This window comes from Lutjanus erythropterus, chromosome 10, assembly GCF_056507025.1.
Source record: "Lutjanus erythropterus isolate fLutEry1 chromosome 10, fLutEry1.hap2, whole genome shotgun sequence".
NCBI lineage: Eukaryota > Metazoa > Chordata > Actinopteri > Lutjaniformes > Lutjanidae > Lutjanus > Lutjanus erythropterus.
The window spans coordinates 4,398,764-4,419,171 of record NC_139326.1 but is presented as its reverse complement, the minus strand read 5'-3'; the positions used below and the strand labels follow the sequence as shown (position 1 = coordinate 4,419,171).

At 40.1% G+C, this 20,408-nt stretch overlaps 1 protein-coding gene across 1 annotated transcript in view; it reads right to left on the bottom strand.

The window, feature by feature from the left end:
• ncor2 (nuclear receptor corepressor 2) overlaps positions 1 to 20,408 on the bottom strand; it is a 147,176-nt gene that overhangs the window by 71,016 nt on the left and 55,752 nt on the right. Inside the window, exons 6-8 of the mRNA XM_084727921.1 lie at positions 17,377 to 17,490; positions 8,545 to 8,601; positions 6,470 to 6,522 (exon numbers count right to left, since the gene is read on the bottom strand). Coding sequence (XP_084584047.1) covers positions 6,470 to 6,522; positions 8,545 to 8,601; positions 17,377 to 17,490 — 224 coding nt within the window. The remainder of the gene's footprint in view (positions 1 to 6,469; positions 6,523 to 8,544; positions 8,602 to 17,376; positions 17,491 to 20,408) is intronic.

The following is a 20,408-nucleotide window of genomic DNA, read 5'->3' as shown; positions in this document are numbered from 1 at the left end:
TAATTTAAGTTTGAAACATTAGTACTAATCGTCTGGAATTTCATCACAGTTTATCATGAAACGTATTGTTTCATCCCTGGTTGAGTCTTGGCTTTCCAATGCACATCAGAAAAAAAAAAAAAAACACACAGATAGGAAAGGGTCACTTGTTATTTTTAGCTGCGTTTAAAAAACCTGCATATAAGTATATGATGTTCCCCTGATCCTCGGGTACGCATTTTCTACCCTCTGCTCTGCTGTTTCTGCTTCACTTCTTTACCCAATAAACAAACAAAAAAAACACACACACTCACACAAACACAAACAATGCCCGTCCTTGTATGCCACCGCTCGATAAACTCAAGCTTGCTTCTGGGTGGAAAGGACAGCGAGGTGAGCCAAACTTATAAAACTTGTCTGGTGTGGGAACACCGAGCCACAGTGCTTCAAATAAAGGTCAGGGCCAGTAATCTCCTTAGGCAGCCACTCGGTTTGTCTCTTTCTTTGCTGCGAGACAGAATTTTATTCCTGACACTTAATCTGTCAGTTGTAAGGTCACGTTCCCCGCTGATTAATGTAATCTTATTCTACATTAGTCACTTCGGCTGAGCCGCAGGGTCCTTCAGGTCACGGGCAAGGGAAGAAGATGAGGAAGTGGGCTACTGCCGGTGGTTTATGAGTTTTGTGAAGATTAGAAGATAGCAACATTTAGGGTCTAGAGGGATAAACACACAGGGTGACCTATTCTTCATTTCCCGAACATGTTATCTGGAATAACAAACGCAAGTTAAATCTAAACAGCCTTAACCCTGAACCTACATAAACACTCCCACACAAACAAACAGACACATTGAGTCAAGCCATTGCAACAGCAAAGACGAACGCTGCCAAATCCAGCTAGATACTGTCGATATCCACACTTGTCGGGGCATATAATCAGTGAGAACTAACTTGGTATGGCAAAAACAGGACTGATAGATTAAACCCTTTAAAGACAGAGACGGCATTGTCCTCTGGACACCAGATGGCAAAGGGAGAGATTAGCAACCCTGAACCCCTGCGAAAGGTTCCCTTTGTCCCGCTCTAAGCCTGTGCCATTTCTGAGATATCAGAGAACACTGTAATTTAGCATAATACCTCCAAAACATGACGGCTGAAAGATTCATTATACACACACACTTGGAACAGATGTTCTCCAGTGGTATAACCACACCGAGCAAAGGCTTTTCAGACATCAAAGTTTAATTCTGTTTTCACAGTAAAAACCAAAATCCCAAAAAGTTGAGACACTGTGTAAAGGGTGTCATGATTCTCCAAATCCAAGAATTAATTTTGACTTTCGATTTTGAGGTCATTATTCAATTTTACTGTTAGACTACTGAGTCTTGATTTGTAAAGATCAACAAATCATTGGTTTTATGCCCAGACAACTGTCAGTGACATGTTCGAGTTATTCTTTAAAAAGAAGCTGTGTTATCTTTGAAGTGTTTTTTTTTTTTTCTTTGGACAGACACCCAACACCAGACGTAGGTGGGGGTGGAGAGAAAAAACAGTTGTTGACAGAGGCAACAGAACAGGTGATAGCATCATGATGGGGAATGAAAGGGGCATCTTTAAAAGGCTCAGTTACAAGCAAGGATGGGAAATATAAAGGATATTTATAGGGTGTCTGCAGGTTTCAACAAGTTCATTTTAAGATTTTTTAAAACCCTCTTAAGACCATTATGGATTCAATTTAAGACCTATTTGACAAACATTTTGGCAGAAAAGTACATGCACAGTTTGCATTACTTGTTATAGGTTCAATGTTGATTTAGTTTTGTAGTTCCAGCTTTATAAACAGACTACAATTTCATGTCAAAAATACATTTGAACATATTTTTCTTTAAGCAGTAACATTACCATACGTCAATTTTCAATCAAGACTTGTCAAAGTCATTTTTACAGATTATTTGATATTAGACTTTTTAAGGGCCTGCAGAAACCATGTATTACTACATGGGAGGCCTTCTGTGGGTTTCAACAAGTTAAATTAAGACTTTTTAAGACCATGTTGGTTTCATTTGTTTGAGTGTGATCAATACTTTTCCCCCCAAAATTGAATTTAAATATGAGACTGAAATTAATGCAGCATTTTTAGGACCTGTCAAAATTGTACATTCTAAGGCCTAAAATTCAGATTATTGGATTTCAGACTTCCAGCACACACAGTAACCCTGGTTCAGGAAACTTCGTAATACTGCTGTTGGTAAACACTGTTTACAAATGACTGCATCCTGTTTTTTCATGTTTTTTTTTTTAGAATCTGGACTGTAGTCTGCATATGCAAAGGATATTGGCAAACTTATATCATCCACTGAGGATTAAAATCCACTGTGTGTGTTCAGGAGCTGGGGGCTTGACACAGATATTGGTACTCATCTATCCCAGCAGGGACGAGAGCCAAGGTTATCAAACCGGTTAGCAAAACAAAGAAGTCAATTGTGCAGGGTCAAAGCGACGCAGTGGTATTTAATAACACACACACACACACACACACACACACACACACAGACACACAGACACACACACACACAGAGCAGAGTCGAGTTTTCAGTTAAGTCCTTTGAGGCAATAATACTGATCAAACGGTGCAGGGATCAAAAGGAGTGAAGACAGAGCTGTGTGTGGCTAAGAGGTCAGACACATCTTGTGGTATGCCACTGTGCCCAAACCAAAGTGCCAATGATGGAGGCGAGCTATTATAACCCTCCTGCTGCCCTTTGATGTGCTGCACTGAATTATGGTCGTTAAAAGATTACAGATGCACATAAGCCTTATTGATAGACATAGCAGGGTTACTCTGCTACACTGCTCTTCCTGCACATATCCACTAATATTTGAAACTGTAATGATTTATGAATCTTTGATCTAACGCAACCTTGGATGCAAAGAAAGGTGTTCTGCTCTTTTAATTAGATCAATTGTGATTTCTTTTGTTGTTGTTTTTTTTCTCTCTAATGGCACATTCAGACATAAAGTGAAGCAAATTCTTCATACAGGTCGATCACATACAAAATATAGAGCCCCTTTTACACAGCCCATTCAAGGCAGGAATATTGCACCTTTATTCCCCCTTGCCTTCTGTATCAAAGATGCAGAGGTGGTCAGTTTCAGTTTTGTTTCATCTCTGATCTGCTGAGGGAGGTGGTAAAGAGCTGTAACAGAGCTGGATCACATCTGTGTAAAAGGGTAAGCTGTTCAGGAAGCAGCTGAGTTACAGTAAATTTCAGATTTATACCACATATTTGTCAGCTGTTTTAAGCAGAGAGACACTTTCTGTGGTGCCGACACAAAGCTGCATGCTTTAAGCAGCCACACAGAGGCAAGCAGGAGGAGAGAAATCCTCCTCACAGATCATCACACAAGTCTATCTTTTAAAATTATCTGTTGCACAAGAAGCAATGGTAAGTTTATACAGGAACACATAATTATGCTATAAATTCATGTTGTTATCAACTCCATGTGCAATTATAAACGAGCAGATGAACTTTTGGACTGGTGTGCTGTTGTGTTACGTCACACCTTTTCTGATTCCACAACGCAGGCACTGCTTGGTTCAGTGCAAATACACTAAGCTGGCTTAAAGGCAAGCCTTAGTTGTGGTGATATTGCGGGATATCTGTGTATAAAGGGCTAATGCAAAAACATGTCATTCACTCAAGTTGGAATTATAAATTTAAAAAATGTAAAAAATTGCACGCATTATGGTGCTTTGCAGATTGATGTGTGGACGACTGGGTGGAAAGGAGGAACAGTTTATGGATGTATATTTAAGACCTGGACGCTGCTCGGCCTTGTTAACCAGTGGCCACTCATGGTATTGCAGCCCCTCAAAACATTTTTCCCCCAGACCACCATCATAAAACGTCTGCAAAACTGTTGACAAGATGCCACAAACTGCAAACAAGCTCAATTATGACTCTTTCTGCAATGATTTTTTTATGCATTGATGTTTTATATTTGTAAAACTTTCCTCAAGCTGAGAAAAACAATTTCTAAATTGGTGACAGCATCACAATGTAAAGTCTATGGGCCAAGCAGGAAGTGGCAGGCGGGGCTCAGACTTAATTTCTTAAACTTTTGGTATTAAAAAATTGATTTATCTTCATTTTCGCTTCTGCAGTAACAAGCCACAGAAGTGCCAAACTCCACTGTTAGGTGTATAATGTAATGCAACAAGTCAATCTTTATCCATGTTGACTACTGACTAGAGGAGACGTACTTTATTTATGAATGTGCAGAGAGGAGAGGGGACTGAGTGGAAATAACAGAAAGAACCAGAGTCTCTGGTGAGAGCTGAGTTCAATCAGAGGCTGAACTGAACACAGACAGACACACACAGACAGACACACACACACGCACACACAGACACACACACACACACACACACACACACACACACACACACACACACACACAGACAGACACACAGACACACACACAGACACACACACAGACACACACACAGACAGACACACACACACACCCTCTAGGCCTGCCGCTGCTCACTAGCTTATGGCTAATGTATTCTGGCTGTTTGGGGTGCATAAACACAAATAATACCACAGTCAAGTTAAGTACAAATAATTAGAGCTGGGTGATATGGACAAAATCAAATGTCACAATAAACCTTGACATGTATCAATATTGCAACAATATTCAAGGCACGACATTAGGCTTTTTTACCTGGTAAGATAAGAAGACTACATTGTTTTATTGTGATGCAGCCTTTTAAACCAGGAAAAGACTATACTCTTGCAATATCATGATATAGCGATTCACAAAATCTAATATAAAATCTAGTCTCATATCACAATAGGTTGATATAATGCTCTGCCCTAAGAGAAATGTAAGGCAAAAATTTCCTTTACTTTACTACACACCTCTAATTTGAGCACAAATTATCTGAGGCTCTATTCATGGCAAAATGACTCAAATAGGGCTCAAGTATCTGTACATTTGTCAATGGAAATATATCTACTTAATGTTAAAGGGTTGCTAATTTTCTACCTAAATTTTGTTTTTTATTTGGCATGTATATAAAAAACAAACACCAGGTTGCACTCATATTCTGAAGCATGCAAAATAATCTCTCTGAAATAAAGTTTTAATCACATATATTCAAGGCCCTCACAACATGTAGAAGTTTCAATGAAAACTAACATAATTAAAAGGGAGAAAACAGGTATACTCAATTTAAAATCTTAACCACGTATCAAATTCAAGGCATGAAGGCACACAAAGAGCAGCAGTCTTACATAAAACTGACAGTGCAGGTCGTTTTTCATTAATATTTTACCCTCTGTGGCTGCCCTCGTTACACACGTTTATTCCAGTAAGTTTCATTACCGAGTTTACATAATGGCAATTTCACATCCCGCTCTGAAATGCCATTCTCTGCAGTTTGCCAGGAGAGAAGGGGGAGCTGAGGTGTGTGGGTGGAGAAAAGTGGCGAGTCTCTCTTACAGAGTACACCCGTTGCGGGAATTGATAGCTGCTAAGGTCACCAGGTTTCAATTTCCACAGGTAGTAGTTTTAAGACTACAGAGAAGAACCCACAGGAGTTCTCTTGACTGCATTTCAACCATTTATATTATTTCAAGGAACTTCATGGATCGGCTCAGATTTATTACATCTGTACGCAAACAAATAACCCCTATAAACGCCATTAATGACAGGTCAAGTTTCTCCCTGTAGTAAAGGGTGACTCGAGTTTTTCTTAGGGCTGTGACAGTATGGATTTCTTGTTACCATGTTGAAAACGCATCATATCATTATTATGCGCAATATTATTTAAAATATCAGAGGCCATACTATGTTTTTTACTATGTGCAATATTTTCAATATCACGGGCTACATTATATTCATTATCATGAGCAGTATTTTCAGTATTATGGGCTATATTATGTTTGTTATCGTGTGCAACATTTTAAACATCATGGACCATATTAGGCTTCTTATTATTATGTGCAATATTGTTTTTTTCTATTACGTTTAATGTCATGTTTTAATAAACTGTGCAACATTACTTTCACTATTACTTTTCATTATTATAATGTACACTTGCTTTCAAAATCATGTGCCATCTTCACATTCATTATCTGGTGCAATATTGATAATATATGAGTCTGACCCTATAAAAACATTTCAGTGATGACAATAAAGGCATCATATGTCGGCAATATTTCAGTTATGCAGTTATTGTCACAGGCCTAGTTGTTTATGAATTTCAGTTTGGTATATAGTTTGGCATTTGACCTTTTAAGAGCATCAGGGATGCTTTAAATAAATTATTAACAAATTATTTATACAATACACCAAACCTTAGAGATCCGTGGCTGATCCAGCATGAGCTCCATGGTTTAACTCTTCAGCAGTTTGTGAGCTATACTTAAATAGCTGGATATAAAACCTTTAACAATGTGGAAGTGTGTAGTGACAGACTCACATTTTGATGTTCTCATGGTACTGCTTGGTATCAGACGGCTGATTGTACAGAGGCTGTAACAGAAGAAAGAACAAACAGATCAAACATCAGCTACAGTTTTAGTTGTGTAACATGTTGTAAACAGCAGATACACGGAGGCCAAATGACCGAGTTCACTCCAACATCCCGTCAATACCATTCTGGCCTTGATCCAAATAAATGTAGGACTTCAATGTTTGCAGAAATGCTTATTAGATAACAGGAGTGACTCAAAGCACTGACTGACAGAAGCCAAATAAGCCGATTAAATTCAATTCAAACAACTCAAAATGAATGTCCTCCACGACAGAGGAGAAGCAGGTTTGTGTCACATCCTGGGCGTGTCTGTGTGTGTGAGAGTGAGACAGATGGATAGAAAGATGCATCGACAGATAATAATGAGTGATGAACAATCAAACGTTACCCTTGGTAGCTGGCACTGGAAATACTACTCCGTTAATCTAACTGTTTATTAATGTACAACTCCAGTTAACTGTTGCGTCCAAGATGTTAACACAACCACCCTTCACTAGCATCAGCTCACCTCTCACTTCACGAATGGCTGGATGTTGTAATCCAGCAATGTTTTAAGATGACATCTTCACCAAAATTTTAAAACGGAAATGAAAATAAGCACTGTGTCAGAATAAACTGGCCTATAACCACTCCACTGGAGTAATGTGTGTGAGCACATTCACCACAGGCAAGTGGACGTTCATCTGCAAGGAGGGCAGACTGCTGCTGCTAGCACTGCTAATGTTAGCAACCCTGCATGCTAACTAACTAACTAACTAACTAACTAACTAACTAACTAACTAACTAACTAACTAACCAACACTGTGATCCTGTTCAGTGTGAAAAGACAACAAAGTTAATGAGTTGTCGTCATGTTTTGCAGAAGTGCCACACATTTCAGCCGCACTGAAAATACAATTTGATTGTAGAAGAATTTGATTAAGAGCTTCAAATGGATCTTAACACACACAGTATTTTTCCAGATGAAATTTAACTTTATCAGTTAATAAAGAATGCTCAATTTTGACTGTTTTCTGAGTGCTTTCTTAACTATTAGACAATCAACGAGTCTAAATGAAATTTTCTGTATACTCTACAGGGAAATTAGTCACCAGGAACATCCCTAATAATAACTTCATTATACAGCACATTTCAAAAACAAGTTTCAAAGTGCTTTACAAAGACATAAAAGCAAGATAATTAATAAAAGTAGAATTCTTGTATCATTTATCCGTTTTCTGATGTTAATTCTCTTATTTTTTCTCTTTCTTGTCTTTACATGTCTCACGACTTGAAGCGGGGAAGGGTGAGGGGATGAGGGTTTGGTACATTTCTGAAAATGTCCTGTTTTGTTTTGTATTATTTGAACTGCACTGAGTGCTGGAAAACCCCTTCAAAAAGTCAACAAAAAAGATACGGGGGGGAAAAAGATTAGATGAATAAAACTTAAAAAATTGATACAGTAATAGTGACAAGAAGAATAACTGATTCAAGAGAAAGCAAATTTGTGTTATCAAGAAGAAACAGAGCTAGCCCGCCTGATCTCCTCCAGCAGTTTGTTCCAGAGTCATGGGCAGATATAGTATGTGAAAGCAAATTTATGAGAGAAAAAATTATTATTGGAAACAAAGGTAGGCTGGGAAGTTGCATCTGAATAATGTAAGTAAAAACAGTAAAGCTCTGCAGGGCTGACTTTCTATTCTCTGTGTTTGTATAGCAGCCATTTGTCACTGCACCCTGATGTTTTGTCTTATTCGGCGTTCAATATCAATATGTTCAATATTGCTTAATGGAGCTTTAAGTACAGTAATCAGTACTATATTACTATTAATATTAATATAAACCCTGATCAAGAGTGCAGCACTCTGGAACTGGAGGGACATCATGTGATTCAGATGTGTTGCTCGTCTCTTTGAAGCATCCTTTATCCCTCTAACCTGACTTTTACATAAAATGTTCCCACATGTGAATAATACAAAGATGTGAGAGCAGGAAAAAGAAAAATACAACAAGAGAAATATGAAATCAAAGTCTTCACTCACCAGTTCTACCCGGGGTCCCAGTCCCTCCAGTATCCTGTGAGCCTCCTCTGCCTTTTTCTGGTGAGGGAACACAAACAGAAGTAGTACATTAGCCGGCCGCCTGCACCTCTGCCATCACCACGGCAACGCTGTGAGCACGCTCACTTGGTCGCTGAGGCTACAACACCGCTTGCTGGATGGATGGACGGACGGCTGGATGGACAGATGGATGTATGGATGGATGGATGGATGGATAAAGAGATGGATGGATGCACCGACTATTATTAGAGCTTTTAACTCAAGCTGGGCCGCAGCTCCTTGCTTCGGCTCCCTCTCTCCTCTCCCAGAAAAAGAAAAAAAAGATTACTCACCTCCCCTGAGTAGAGAGGTAGAGAGAAAGAGCAGGCAGGCAGGAAAGCAAGTGGGAGTGGAGTAGAAAGTGAGTGGGAGAGAACAGGGAAAGGAGTGGAGGGGGGGCTAAAGGGCTTTGGTGCTTATCTCATAAGAGACAACTGATGAAAGACAGAGAAAGATCTCACCTTCAGCTCACTACCTACAACAATCAGCCTTAAAACAAAAAATCCTGGCAGGGACCATAAAGTAGGAGAGGAGAGGTGTTGGGGCATGAAGCTGGGCAGCAGAAAAGCTCCCATCTGTGTGTCTGGATGACCTCTCTACAGCTCTGCTCCTCCATACATTTATATTTAGCTCCAGCAGACAAATGTGTGAGCTGTGTCCCAGACTACCCCCCTCTCTACTCTTTTTCTCATTCCACTCTGTACACTCGCTCCGCTTCATCGATCAAACAGACCCTCCTCTGTGACACACCACATGCTCTGTTGCCTTCCATCTCACTTCATTTCCTTCACAGTGAGACTGACACGTTCACAGACACGATGGAGGGACAGACAGTGGACGGAGAGAGGAAGAGGTGGGAGAAACTTCAGAGCTGATAACAGAGACACAACCTGCCAGTGTGTATGTGCGTGTCAACCTTTATTCTTCACCACCCACCATGTCATGCTGCTTCCTTGTCCCTTTCGCTCTGTCCTCACTGTGAAGGTAACGCAGGAGGTGTTTGGGATCTGCTCCTGAGTTTATACGAGACTCACGCTAACAGACTTGGATGTAAGACCCCAGAGGAGCTCACGCACACGGCTTAACTTGACTCAACACGGGGCTTCCAACTGGGTCACCTGTGAGCGAGGCCAAATAATGGCATGGCCCCTGTTTTTTAAAGTGCCCATTTTCCCATTATACACCAGGCAAAATGATGATTTACATTAAACACTATATTTTAGGGATGTCACAAGAACCAGTGCTTCAGTATCAAAATGAATCTAAAATTCTGAAAACGTTTTTCTACAGTACCAAAGAAACTGGGGATGCAATTCATCTGGAACTGTATGGCATATGCCTCTATTTTGCAGGTATCACATGTAGTTGTTAGGCAGATGAAAATATAAGCAGCTAAAATGTCCAGAGGGAAATATGCCAATAAAATCAATTACTTGTGATTATTTTCTTTTCAATATTGAAATTCCTGCACGCTGTACACAGAGCTGAATTAAACAGGGACTAGCAATAATGACTTTAATTGGCACATCCTGCCAAGTGGCGTTATCCACAGTACTGAAAGAAAGTGTAATGGGATTATGATCTGTTTTTTGTTAAGTGCTTGAGGATCAAATCACCACAAAACTATATGACCATGATCAGACAGAGCACAGTTTGTGCAGTGAGAGGTGTCTTTTTCCAGTTGTCTTCGACAGAGTCAGGCTTATAGCAGACTAACTATTCAGAAACTCAGTCTAACATGCGATCATGTTTGTCAGTTAAAGTTGACTAGTATAGGAACAGTGGTGAAATGACCTGAAACCAGCCACAATTTAAGCATGGCGTGTATGCAAGTGCTTGTTATAGGTGCACTCCCGTACTTAAAGAAACAGACCTACACTTAAGCTATTATCCGGTTATTTAAAAACATATGTCCGGTAATCTATATGGCTGGAAATCTGGAATATTGGACATTAACCATGAAAAAAATATCTAGCGTAAAGACAGTATATATGCCTTCAAGTATTCTACTCAGCCATTAAGCAGGGAAGAAGAAGAACACGTTGAAGATGGCGACGAGTACAGCTACAGGTCTGTCTCAACTCATCAAAAAGAAAAAGAAAATAAAAATCTTTATTCTGGAATACACATTACTATTACTTCTGTTTGAGACAGTTCACATTACTATGTCGCCAACTATGTTCCACCAAGTTTGCAATGGCTTTATGCTAGGAGTGTCGCAATTCTCTGAAACCACAATTGAATTTGGCTTTCAATTTAAAGGTCACAATTCCATTTTTCAGTTTGAACTTTTTTTCACCAACACTTCTGCCATTATTAGACGATCGAGTCTTGATTTGTAAAGATCAACAAATCATTGGTTTTACACCCTGAAAAATGTAATTTACATTTTCAAATTCTTCTTTAAATAGATATGCAGTAGTGATTTCTATTATTGAAACTGAAAGCTAAATTCAAAGGTTGCTGTGTTTAGGCTGATATAATGTTCCCATAGCTCACATAAGTAGGCTACAGTCCTGACTCTTTATCATTTTAAATAAATATTTGCAGACTTATGGTCTGTCACCATGTCAGTAAATTTAAGCTACTGCTTGCACTCTGAGCTCAACTTGTATTTAAAGTTCAGTAGGAGAAATGCTTTTGTACTTTGGCGACATGCTCCCTTGACAGTGATTTGCATCAGATTTAATGAATACCCTCCTCAATGTTTTGTCCTAGAGGGTCAGAAGAGCTTTTAGAACATTTCACTTTTATAAATGTTTTGGGTTTTTTTTAACCATGATATTGGTAACTACTACACTTCTGAAATCGTGACATCCCTCCTATGCATACCATTCAAATGCAAATGATGCTATTATTCTTCCTTCAGTCGTTTTGCATTGATCTGTGTTTTTCCTCATTCCTGTTGCTTCCTCTCCAGCGAGTAGGTGTAACAGACTGCAGAGTATTGCCTCAGAGAGCTGGCTCACTACAGGAGCAGTTAATGAACAGCAATTATTAAAACCAGCCTTTCATCCTTGGGGACTAGGGAGGCTCAAGGATTTCTCTTCATTTCCTTGCCATGATTCTTAAAGCAAATTTGAAAAGGAGACTAAAAGATACTGTCCTCCAAACCTTTAGAATATGGCTTCACATTAAATACTAGGAATGACAAATTTAGCAGTGGCGGATGGATGAGATTCAAAGGAAGCTGTGCAGAATATTACCTTTCCTCTCAAAGTGTGGATAATTACAGAGAGAGAGCTGCTGGTCTTGTAACTGCCCTCTTCATCCATCTCCACACACACTAACACACACACACAGCCTCATCACAAGACCCAGGCAGAGACCAAGGCTCCATTAATTCAATTATGCCCCCCCGTGGTAACACACAGGACTGCTACTCTGGCAGAGGCATTATAAGCTGTAAATCTTAGTACTGTTGCAGACACTGCCAGCAGTCAACAAGGCATTTTTCCCAGTGGATCACATGATTATTTGAAGTGGGGGTTGTACGAGGTACTTATCCATAGTCAGTGTATTACCTACAGTAGACGGCGGCTGGTATGCACCCAGTTTGGAGAAGCAGAGAGCAAGTACTGCTGTGGACACAGTCAACAGCAAAATGTGTTTAAGCCACCTAAAAAAAGCCCATTAAAAAAAAATAATAATCATTTTTAAAAATGTATTATTTTTTTTTAATGGGCTTCAGTTAAAGTGTACGCTGTATTTAGAATATTTTCACCGCTTTACCTTAGCGTCAGACAGCCTTTTCTAATGGGACAACATTGTTATATAAGCCAAAAATCACTCTCCAAAGCCACCAGACTGCTTGTGTTATTGTGTGACTTCTCTGTGTTAAAGGATTAGTTTAGATTCACGGAAGTTGCATAATTACACAAAATAAATCAAGGCAGCAATAGGCCAGCAACTTCTGTTTTCTGCAAGGTACAATTACCAAGGTTGGCAATGGAGTCTGGACAGCAAAATTTGGCTCATATAACAGAGGTTTTCTGTCAGAAAAGGCTGTCTGACAGCAAGGATAAGTGATGAATAATTAATTCATATTGTTTTTTTTTACATGGCTAAAATATATTTTGCTGCTGATCCTGTCCACAGCAGTACATTGCTTAGGTTGGTACTCTTCTCTGTCCACTACCATCCACTGAAGGTAATATACTGACTTTTGACAAGTACCTCACACAACCCCACTTCAAATACTAAGAACTATCCCTTTAAATAAACTATTGAATATCAGAAGACTGGGGACAAGCCTATGAGGATAAAGCTATGTGTTCGTATGTGCCTAAAATCACAGCACCACAAAGCTTTGGTACCTCCTTTGAAGGAAATGCAGAAGAGAAAAACAGGGTCCAAAACCTCTTAATACAGCATAGACATGAGGATTTAGCATAGCTCAACAGAATTATGATAATGCAGTCTCGGTGGGGCTGTCTCCTCTTGTGTTCATGTCCGTGACAGCTATGTCCCAAATATGAGAAGAGTGAACTTGAGTTGAGCCATCCCCGGGGTTTGACAATGGGCTGTAACCCTGTCTGAGAAAGCTGGTGACACTGAGCCCAGAGGAGACAGATGACACCGCAGGAACACCGGCTCCAAACAGGCACACAGAGGGTGGGGTAATTATAGCCAGGTGCTTAAACACACATACACCAATAAACAGTATATACATAGTGTACGACACGCAAACACATACCACAGGTTTAACAGTAAGCTTTAAAGGTGCAATCTGTCTGAAAGGCCACCTGTCAAATTCAACCTTCAAACAAATGGGGTGCAGCACATCACCAGAGTAACTGCTAACTGTAGCTGCCATTAGCTAGTTAGCTCACTCTGCCATGTTGCCAGCGGCTCGGAGCATTGGGGGAGTGTATGGGTGAAAACTTCTGTCTCATTCATTCATTCATGATATCCACGCATTTGTTTTAGACTAAAGGCAGTTGTTAGCTGGGTAGCTAAACTGTTAAGGTGGCAAGTAAACTGCTCAAGTACACAAATGTTCCTCTTCTGGAGTTTCAAACAACGTCAGGTGCATTTACATTTGATTTGCATGTAGTCAGGGTGAAATGAACAGAAATGTACTGAAATGCACCAAGACAGAAACGTTTCTCAAAATCTCTACCAGTGGACACATTTCTAGTGCCGCATAGTATATATTTTCATATTACCCACTCCTACCAATACTGATTCAATCATATTTGTGATCTGGCCAATGGAGACATAAGTATGTGGCAAAGTGTTAGCAAAAGTGTGTTCAATCTCATTCAGAGATTTTATCAGGATATGAGACACTTAAAAAACTCAGTGTTACATACTGCTCCTTTAATCAATTAGGAATTAATTACTAACAATAAATATTGTTGTGATTAAAAGATTAAATAAAAATGAGTAAACTGTGTCACATGTGTCTACTCAAAGTGAATGAAACTAGAAAATAGCTGAAGAAGGTGGTTAAGTCTGGAGTGAGAGACAGAGAGGGGTTGGGGGGAAGGCAGTAGGCCAGAGTACATCCTGCTAGTCAGAGGGAAGTGGAAAGTGTTACAGAGGTCAGGCTGCATTGTGGAGTAAGCCGTGAGTCATTCTTTAACTTCAAGCCTTTCAGATGAGTCTTGAGCAATCTGCAGTAATCCTGCTGTTGCATAAAACTGCTGCTGTGATTTAGTGAAGCCTCATGACAGTAGCGGTGAAAGTCATAAAAGACACTCCCTGTGCCGCGGTGCTCACTTTAAAACAGCCTCTCGGGGCATTCTGGTGGTTATCTGGGGATGTGTGTGCAGGTTAGAGTGAGGTGTCATAACAACAGTCCTCGAGCTGTTCAGGGTTTCGAATCTTGCTCAATAACATGCCAATACACTCCCTACACACTACACTGCTTTATGATTCAATGATGATTTGCCTTGAATGTGTCTTGAGAAGCTGTTCAAAACATCCAAGTGCTATTTTCCTCTGAACTGTGACGTTTAAGCATTACTCCTAGTTTCCCATAGGGAGCTTGTTCAAAGAGGTTGAATGGGGTGAGATACAGTGTGAGACAAGTTCTCTGCTTTAAATGCCAAATCCAATATAAGGGAGACGTGCGCATTTCTCCACTAGGGGGACTGAGAGCACTGAGAATCAGTGCATATCTTCTGCACAGACCACTGCAGCATATAATGATTGCTGTGGTTAAATTAACACTTCCAAATAGCTTGATATAATCTCTGAGCTGCTTTGTTTGTCTTTTACAGATTGTTTAAGTTGCTATACTCCAGTATAGATGGTATAAGAGAAAGATTTGTTTCAGTGTGCATCTGTGTCACCTTATAGTGTGCGTGTGTGATTCATCTTGCCTGCTATGTTGACCTTTAGTAGCTCATTCTGTTAGGCAAGAGCTCTGCCTCGTCTGACAATGAGGAGTGGGAGGCTCAGGTAGGAGATGAATACTTTGTGGCAGCCCCTGCTTTTATTGACAATGGTTTTTGAAGAATACATCAAACGCAGTAGATGAAAATGACAGATCTCCAAGAAAAAATGTCCTCAAGTCTCTTCAGAGCCCCAGTACTAAACACACTATACAAGAGAGTAATCCACACTTTGTCTCTGACATGTAATGAAAAACAGAACGAAAGAAGTACACAGTATGGTTCTGTGGTCATGGTGAAATGAGGGACTCTGTGGTTTGCTCAAAGGTGCACCTGCTGTGTAATCTGGTTCACCTTACAGGGACCGTCTCCATCTCTGACACTAGCTGTGCTATCACTGACGTTAGACCCAAATAACCCTGCCAAGCGACTAGGCTTGCCGTGGTAGTAGGTGTTGTCAATGTTACACTCTTCAGGCTTGAGCTGATTACATTACTTGCCTGCCGCCCCCACTGTCTGAGCATGCTATCAATACTTAGACAATGGATGCTACGACTCTAAACTGAAAGTGTCTGCTGTCTGCAGGAGTCAGATTTCAAACCCAACACTGTAGGTTAATCACAGCCTGACACAAGGTTGCTTGACAACTGGATATGGTTGTACAGACTGAAATCTGCTGGAAGGGTAATTACACAGAGCCCCAGTATCGCCTAACAGCTGTGGGGTACAGGAGACATAAAAGTGAGTATTCTGTTATTCAACACATTACCATGAAGGTGTAAGCTAGTGCTAATTTGCAAAAAAAAAAAAAAAAAAAGGCTAACTTGGCTAATCCAAGCTAGGCTTGACAAAGGATGATACACTTAGCTCCAGTTACGATTTATTGCCATTTTTGTTTGCTTTTTTGACACTAGATTAATGAAAATAGTTTTATACCATGAGTCCTATTACCAACAACAATACACATCACATGTCAGTCAGTCTCTGAGTTTTATTTCATCAGCATCAGTGCTATACCACACATAAAAGCAGTAAATAAAACACTTTTTGAAATAAAGTGTTACATCTAGCTGCTCATGCTCAGCAAGCTGGTGCCTTAAAGAAATAATATATAAAATGTCAGGCCAAAATAAATATAGCCCCTGAAAACTGGTACACACACCACAATGTGAGCATTTAAATTAACATCCTTCACATATAATTGAACTTGAACTGAAACTGAACCTGAACACTGACCAAACCTCTGAACCTGACAGCATAAACACATTGGTAAATACAATGTACAACAGAATGAATAAAAACAAAATCTATGCTGCATCTAGTTGTCCTAGCTGAAATAATCACAATACATAACAGAACAGATTTATTCTCCTACCCCTGTTTGACAGATCAGGCAACAAGAAGCCTAATAATAAGCAGGGTTGTCATGATTCTCAAAATCCACAATTCAATTTGACTTTCAATTTTAAGGTCATGATTTGCTTTGATTTTCAATTTAAATGTGTATTCAGCACTCACGGCTATGTCATTATTAGACTATCAAGTGCTCACCTACAAAAAGCCACCAAGCCCCCCTTTAGGTAAGTTGGCTTTGTGGGTAACCTGCGCCCTAATATGTGATGTAAACTAGAGGGTTCCTTGTAAGAAGTGTCTCACTTCAGGTACCACAACAATGCTGCAGTCACAGGAAAGTGCTTAATGATATAAAGGATAGTTAAACAATCCACAAGGAGTTTTTAACTGGTTATGAAACTGTCTATATTTGCTTATGTAGGTCACATAAGCAAATGAGACCATCAGTGAGAACAATCATTCACTGTTTCTGAACAGTTATTCTAATGCCTGCCACTGGGTCAACATACACAAAAGTACGATCCTGCTTTTGATTATTAAATCTGAAAGCTCATTTCGATCATTTTCTATTTAGAATTAAAATTGTGACCCCTCTAATAAAAAAACAATCCTGTAACATTAGTTCTGTTCAATGTAAGAATAAGAATAAGATCTAATGTTAGAGATCAAAGTAAGCACTCTACATATACTGAACATCATTTGTCCTATCTTTTCTTAGAAAATGTCCAGCATAATCAGTAACACCAACGTTGTCACGAGTTTATGAACTGCTGGGAACATTTCCTCATCAGGGCATCCCTACAGGCAACAGATAACATTCAGAGGAGGTTGCAGCTTGATTTAGTTCAGTTTGTTATCTCGGATGTGAAACAATACTGAACCACAGGAGGAAAGCACCCAGCTCTCTCACTCTTACACTCACACATGGTAATGAAAACACAGAACATGTGATCAAGTGAAACCAAATTCAAATGCAAGGTAACCTGGGCTCGAGTGGTGGGACAAAGATTGTGTTTGTGTGTGTGTGTGTGTGTGTGTGTGTGTGTGTGTGTGTGTGTGTGTGTGTGTGAGATTTACTGACCCTGTTTTCATCGTAGATGATCTGCACCAAGCTGCGGTGCTTGGCCTCACTGGGTGGTGGTGATATGGGCCGCTCAGGCTCATGTGGCTTAGCAGCCTCCTCCTCCAGCTGTTGCTGTAACACACACACAAACACACACAGATAACAGTTAACAACACTTAACAAATCTAAAAAATCATCTTCCAGGAAGACTTGTGGTTCATCACTTCCTGTTGCAAGGTTAGAAAAGTGTGTGTGTTAGATAAACCATCCCTCCCCCAGCTCTCCAGCAGGGACCAGACTAACTGTCCTATTAGACGTAATAGCTATTAACTCCCCAGGGCCTAGTTAATCAAAGACTTACTACAACAGCCTGTAAACAAAGCCAATGCCTGCTGTGTGGCTGGAACATCCAATGAGAGAGACAGGCAAAAGAAAACAAAACAGAAAGGAGAGGCAAATGTGGGAAATGAACACCAGACAAATCCTGGAAAACAGCACAGTTCCTCTAACTTACTAGGCACACTGGCATGTAACCAACCATCACTTGGAGACTATACTCAGAAACAGTGAATTCTAAGGAAGTGATGTCTGCTGTGAACAGTGAACAAAACAGGCAGTACAAGAGACAGTAAGTAAGAATTTGTGAGGTGGCAGAGAAAAATGTGAGGAGCTAAGACAGAATCTGGCAGGACTGAGGTCTATCAATCTTTATGTTTCACCGCCAACCATGCAGAGCTCAATCAGTGCTGCTCTGTCCATTCATCTTCCGTTGAAGGTGGCGAGAAAAACAAGAGGAGCCTGTTCTGACATTCAGAAGGAAGCTGAAAAGAAAATTAGTTACTCCCTACTACCATTAGTTACTTCCTGTAGCTTGATAACTATCAAAAAATGAAAAAGCTAACTGTAAATGCAACCAAGAAGCATTAGATAGAGTTAGACTGTTATTATGTTGTGCTTTGTATCCAGATGTTGAAATGGTGTAAATGGACCAGTCAGGATCATTAATCCTCCCACACCTAACTATGTCAATAAGCAGCATGTGGAAGTAGCCACTTTCTCCAGCCTGTGATAATGGCAGGCGGTAATGAGACGAAAATGATTCAAACATTTAAATTATTTATGCATTAAAATTTTATAATGTGACAGAAAAAAATCTGTTTCAACAAATACAATCATAAAGAAGGCAAAGGGTGCTGTTGTATGTAGCATTTATCATGAGAAAAATATTCATCTTACTTATTTAGTTACTTACTTATTATTTAGCAGTGAAATGTGTCTGTTGTTTACTTGTTAGCTAACTGACTTTTTACACCAAGTTACTTTGTTCTTCCTCAGTCTTCCAAACTAGAGTATGCTGGAGCAGTTTAGAGCTCAGAAATTAGAAAGATATTAAAATGTATTAAATCATATTTCATGTGGATCTAAAAAGCATAAATAGAAAATGGGGTTTGGTATTTTAGTCTGAAGCAATTAATCATTCTGGTTAAAAACCTTTTAGTGGAAGGACTGTTTATTTTCCTGCATTTAGTCAACTTTTTTATAAAGAGCAAGACCAAAGGTCTGACGTTGAGTAAAAGCTGACAAAAATTCAGTCTCACTCTCTCTTTACCTTCAGGCACCCTGAAGCAGTTTCAGTGACTAGTTAAAAACTCCTTGTAGTAGCTTTAATGCAGCCCTCAACGCTCACACACCATTCTCAGCCTCCACACACACCCTACACCACTGATCCCGCTGACATCCACACCCCATGTATTTCTGCTCTTCTGTTATGTTGACATTTTCTGTTAAATGGTGCATTACCCCTATTTTGTCATGGCCCAAGAACCAGGTTAAGACAAGCTGGGTCTTGTCCATTTTTTCATTAGTTTGACTGCTTGTTAAGTCAGAGGGTTTTTTGTTCAGTTAAGCTTGTGGTTTGTTAAGTTTATTTTTTGATAGATTTCTTTGGCTCATTTCTTTCGTTTACATCCAATCAGCTGATCAGGAGCTGGTGTGTGTTTTGTGTGTGCCAGTGCCAGGAGGTGCAAACATCTGTCCGAGTGTTTTTGTCTCTCTTTCTGGGAGTCAGTCGGTCACAGTCTATAGACGGTACAATACCAGCAGTAAATGGCAGTGGGCACTGACAGATCGAGGCAGCAGTAGACAAGCAACTCCTGTGCTCTTCGACGTTAAACTACTGTTTTTGCAGAAGGAATGTGGTTACTTATTGGCTTATGTAACTGTTGTTTCCCATTAAAAAAGTCTGTCTAAGAGCAAGGACAGCTTGAGCAAATGCATTTCCAGCTGTATGTATGCCATAAGTGACAGCTATCACAAAACTATCAGTAAAAACCTGTCGGTTCAACTGAACATGAAAAACTTATGACACTGAAAAAATAAAACTCTGACATCATAATTTGCCTGAAAATATCTGGACACAGTCTGTATGTTTTTCAGGCTGTATACTGAGACAGAAGCTGAGTGTATTCAGCTGTAACTAGCTGTCTGCAGGCCGAGGCCAAGAGTCGCTGAGTGGCGTGCGTATAGCTGATCTACAGTTAAGTCAGCCCCCTCCTCCCCCATACTCCTCCTCCCCATCTCCTGTCAGGCGGCCTCCAGGGGATCCACATGAGAGTGGAGCAAGATGAATCATCATGTGCCATGATAGGCCTGGATAAGCATCTGGTGAGGGAAACACAGACATTCCCACAGAGACCCCCCTTCCCTTTCCAAACCGGCCACAGAGTAAAACAAAATAAACCAGCCGTCCTGGGCTTGGCTGACACGACACAGGCTGGCGGTAACCTAAGCCCCAACCCCCGCCCATCCACTAACTCTGCCAGAACTCTTTAAATAAAGTTTTACCGTGCCGCTTAATTAGTCCAGATGTTTTAATGCTTCAAGAGGGCCGGACGGTAAAAAAAAAAATAGCCATAAAAACACTGTGTGTGTGTTGAGGGAGGGTGAGAGGAGGGGTGGTGATTTATGTTGGTAAGCAGCAGAGCTTAGATACTCAATCATTCACAAGTTTCAGCCAGCCAGGTTGGAATCTGATAGCCAGTTTTACTTTG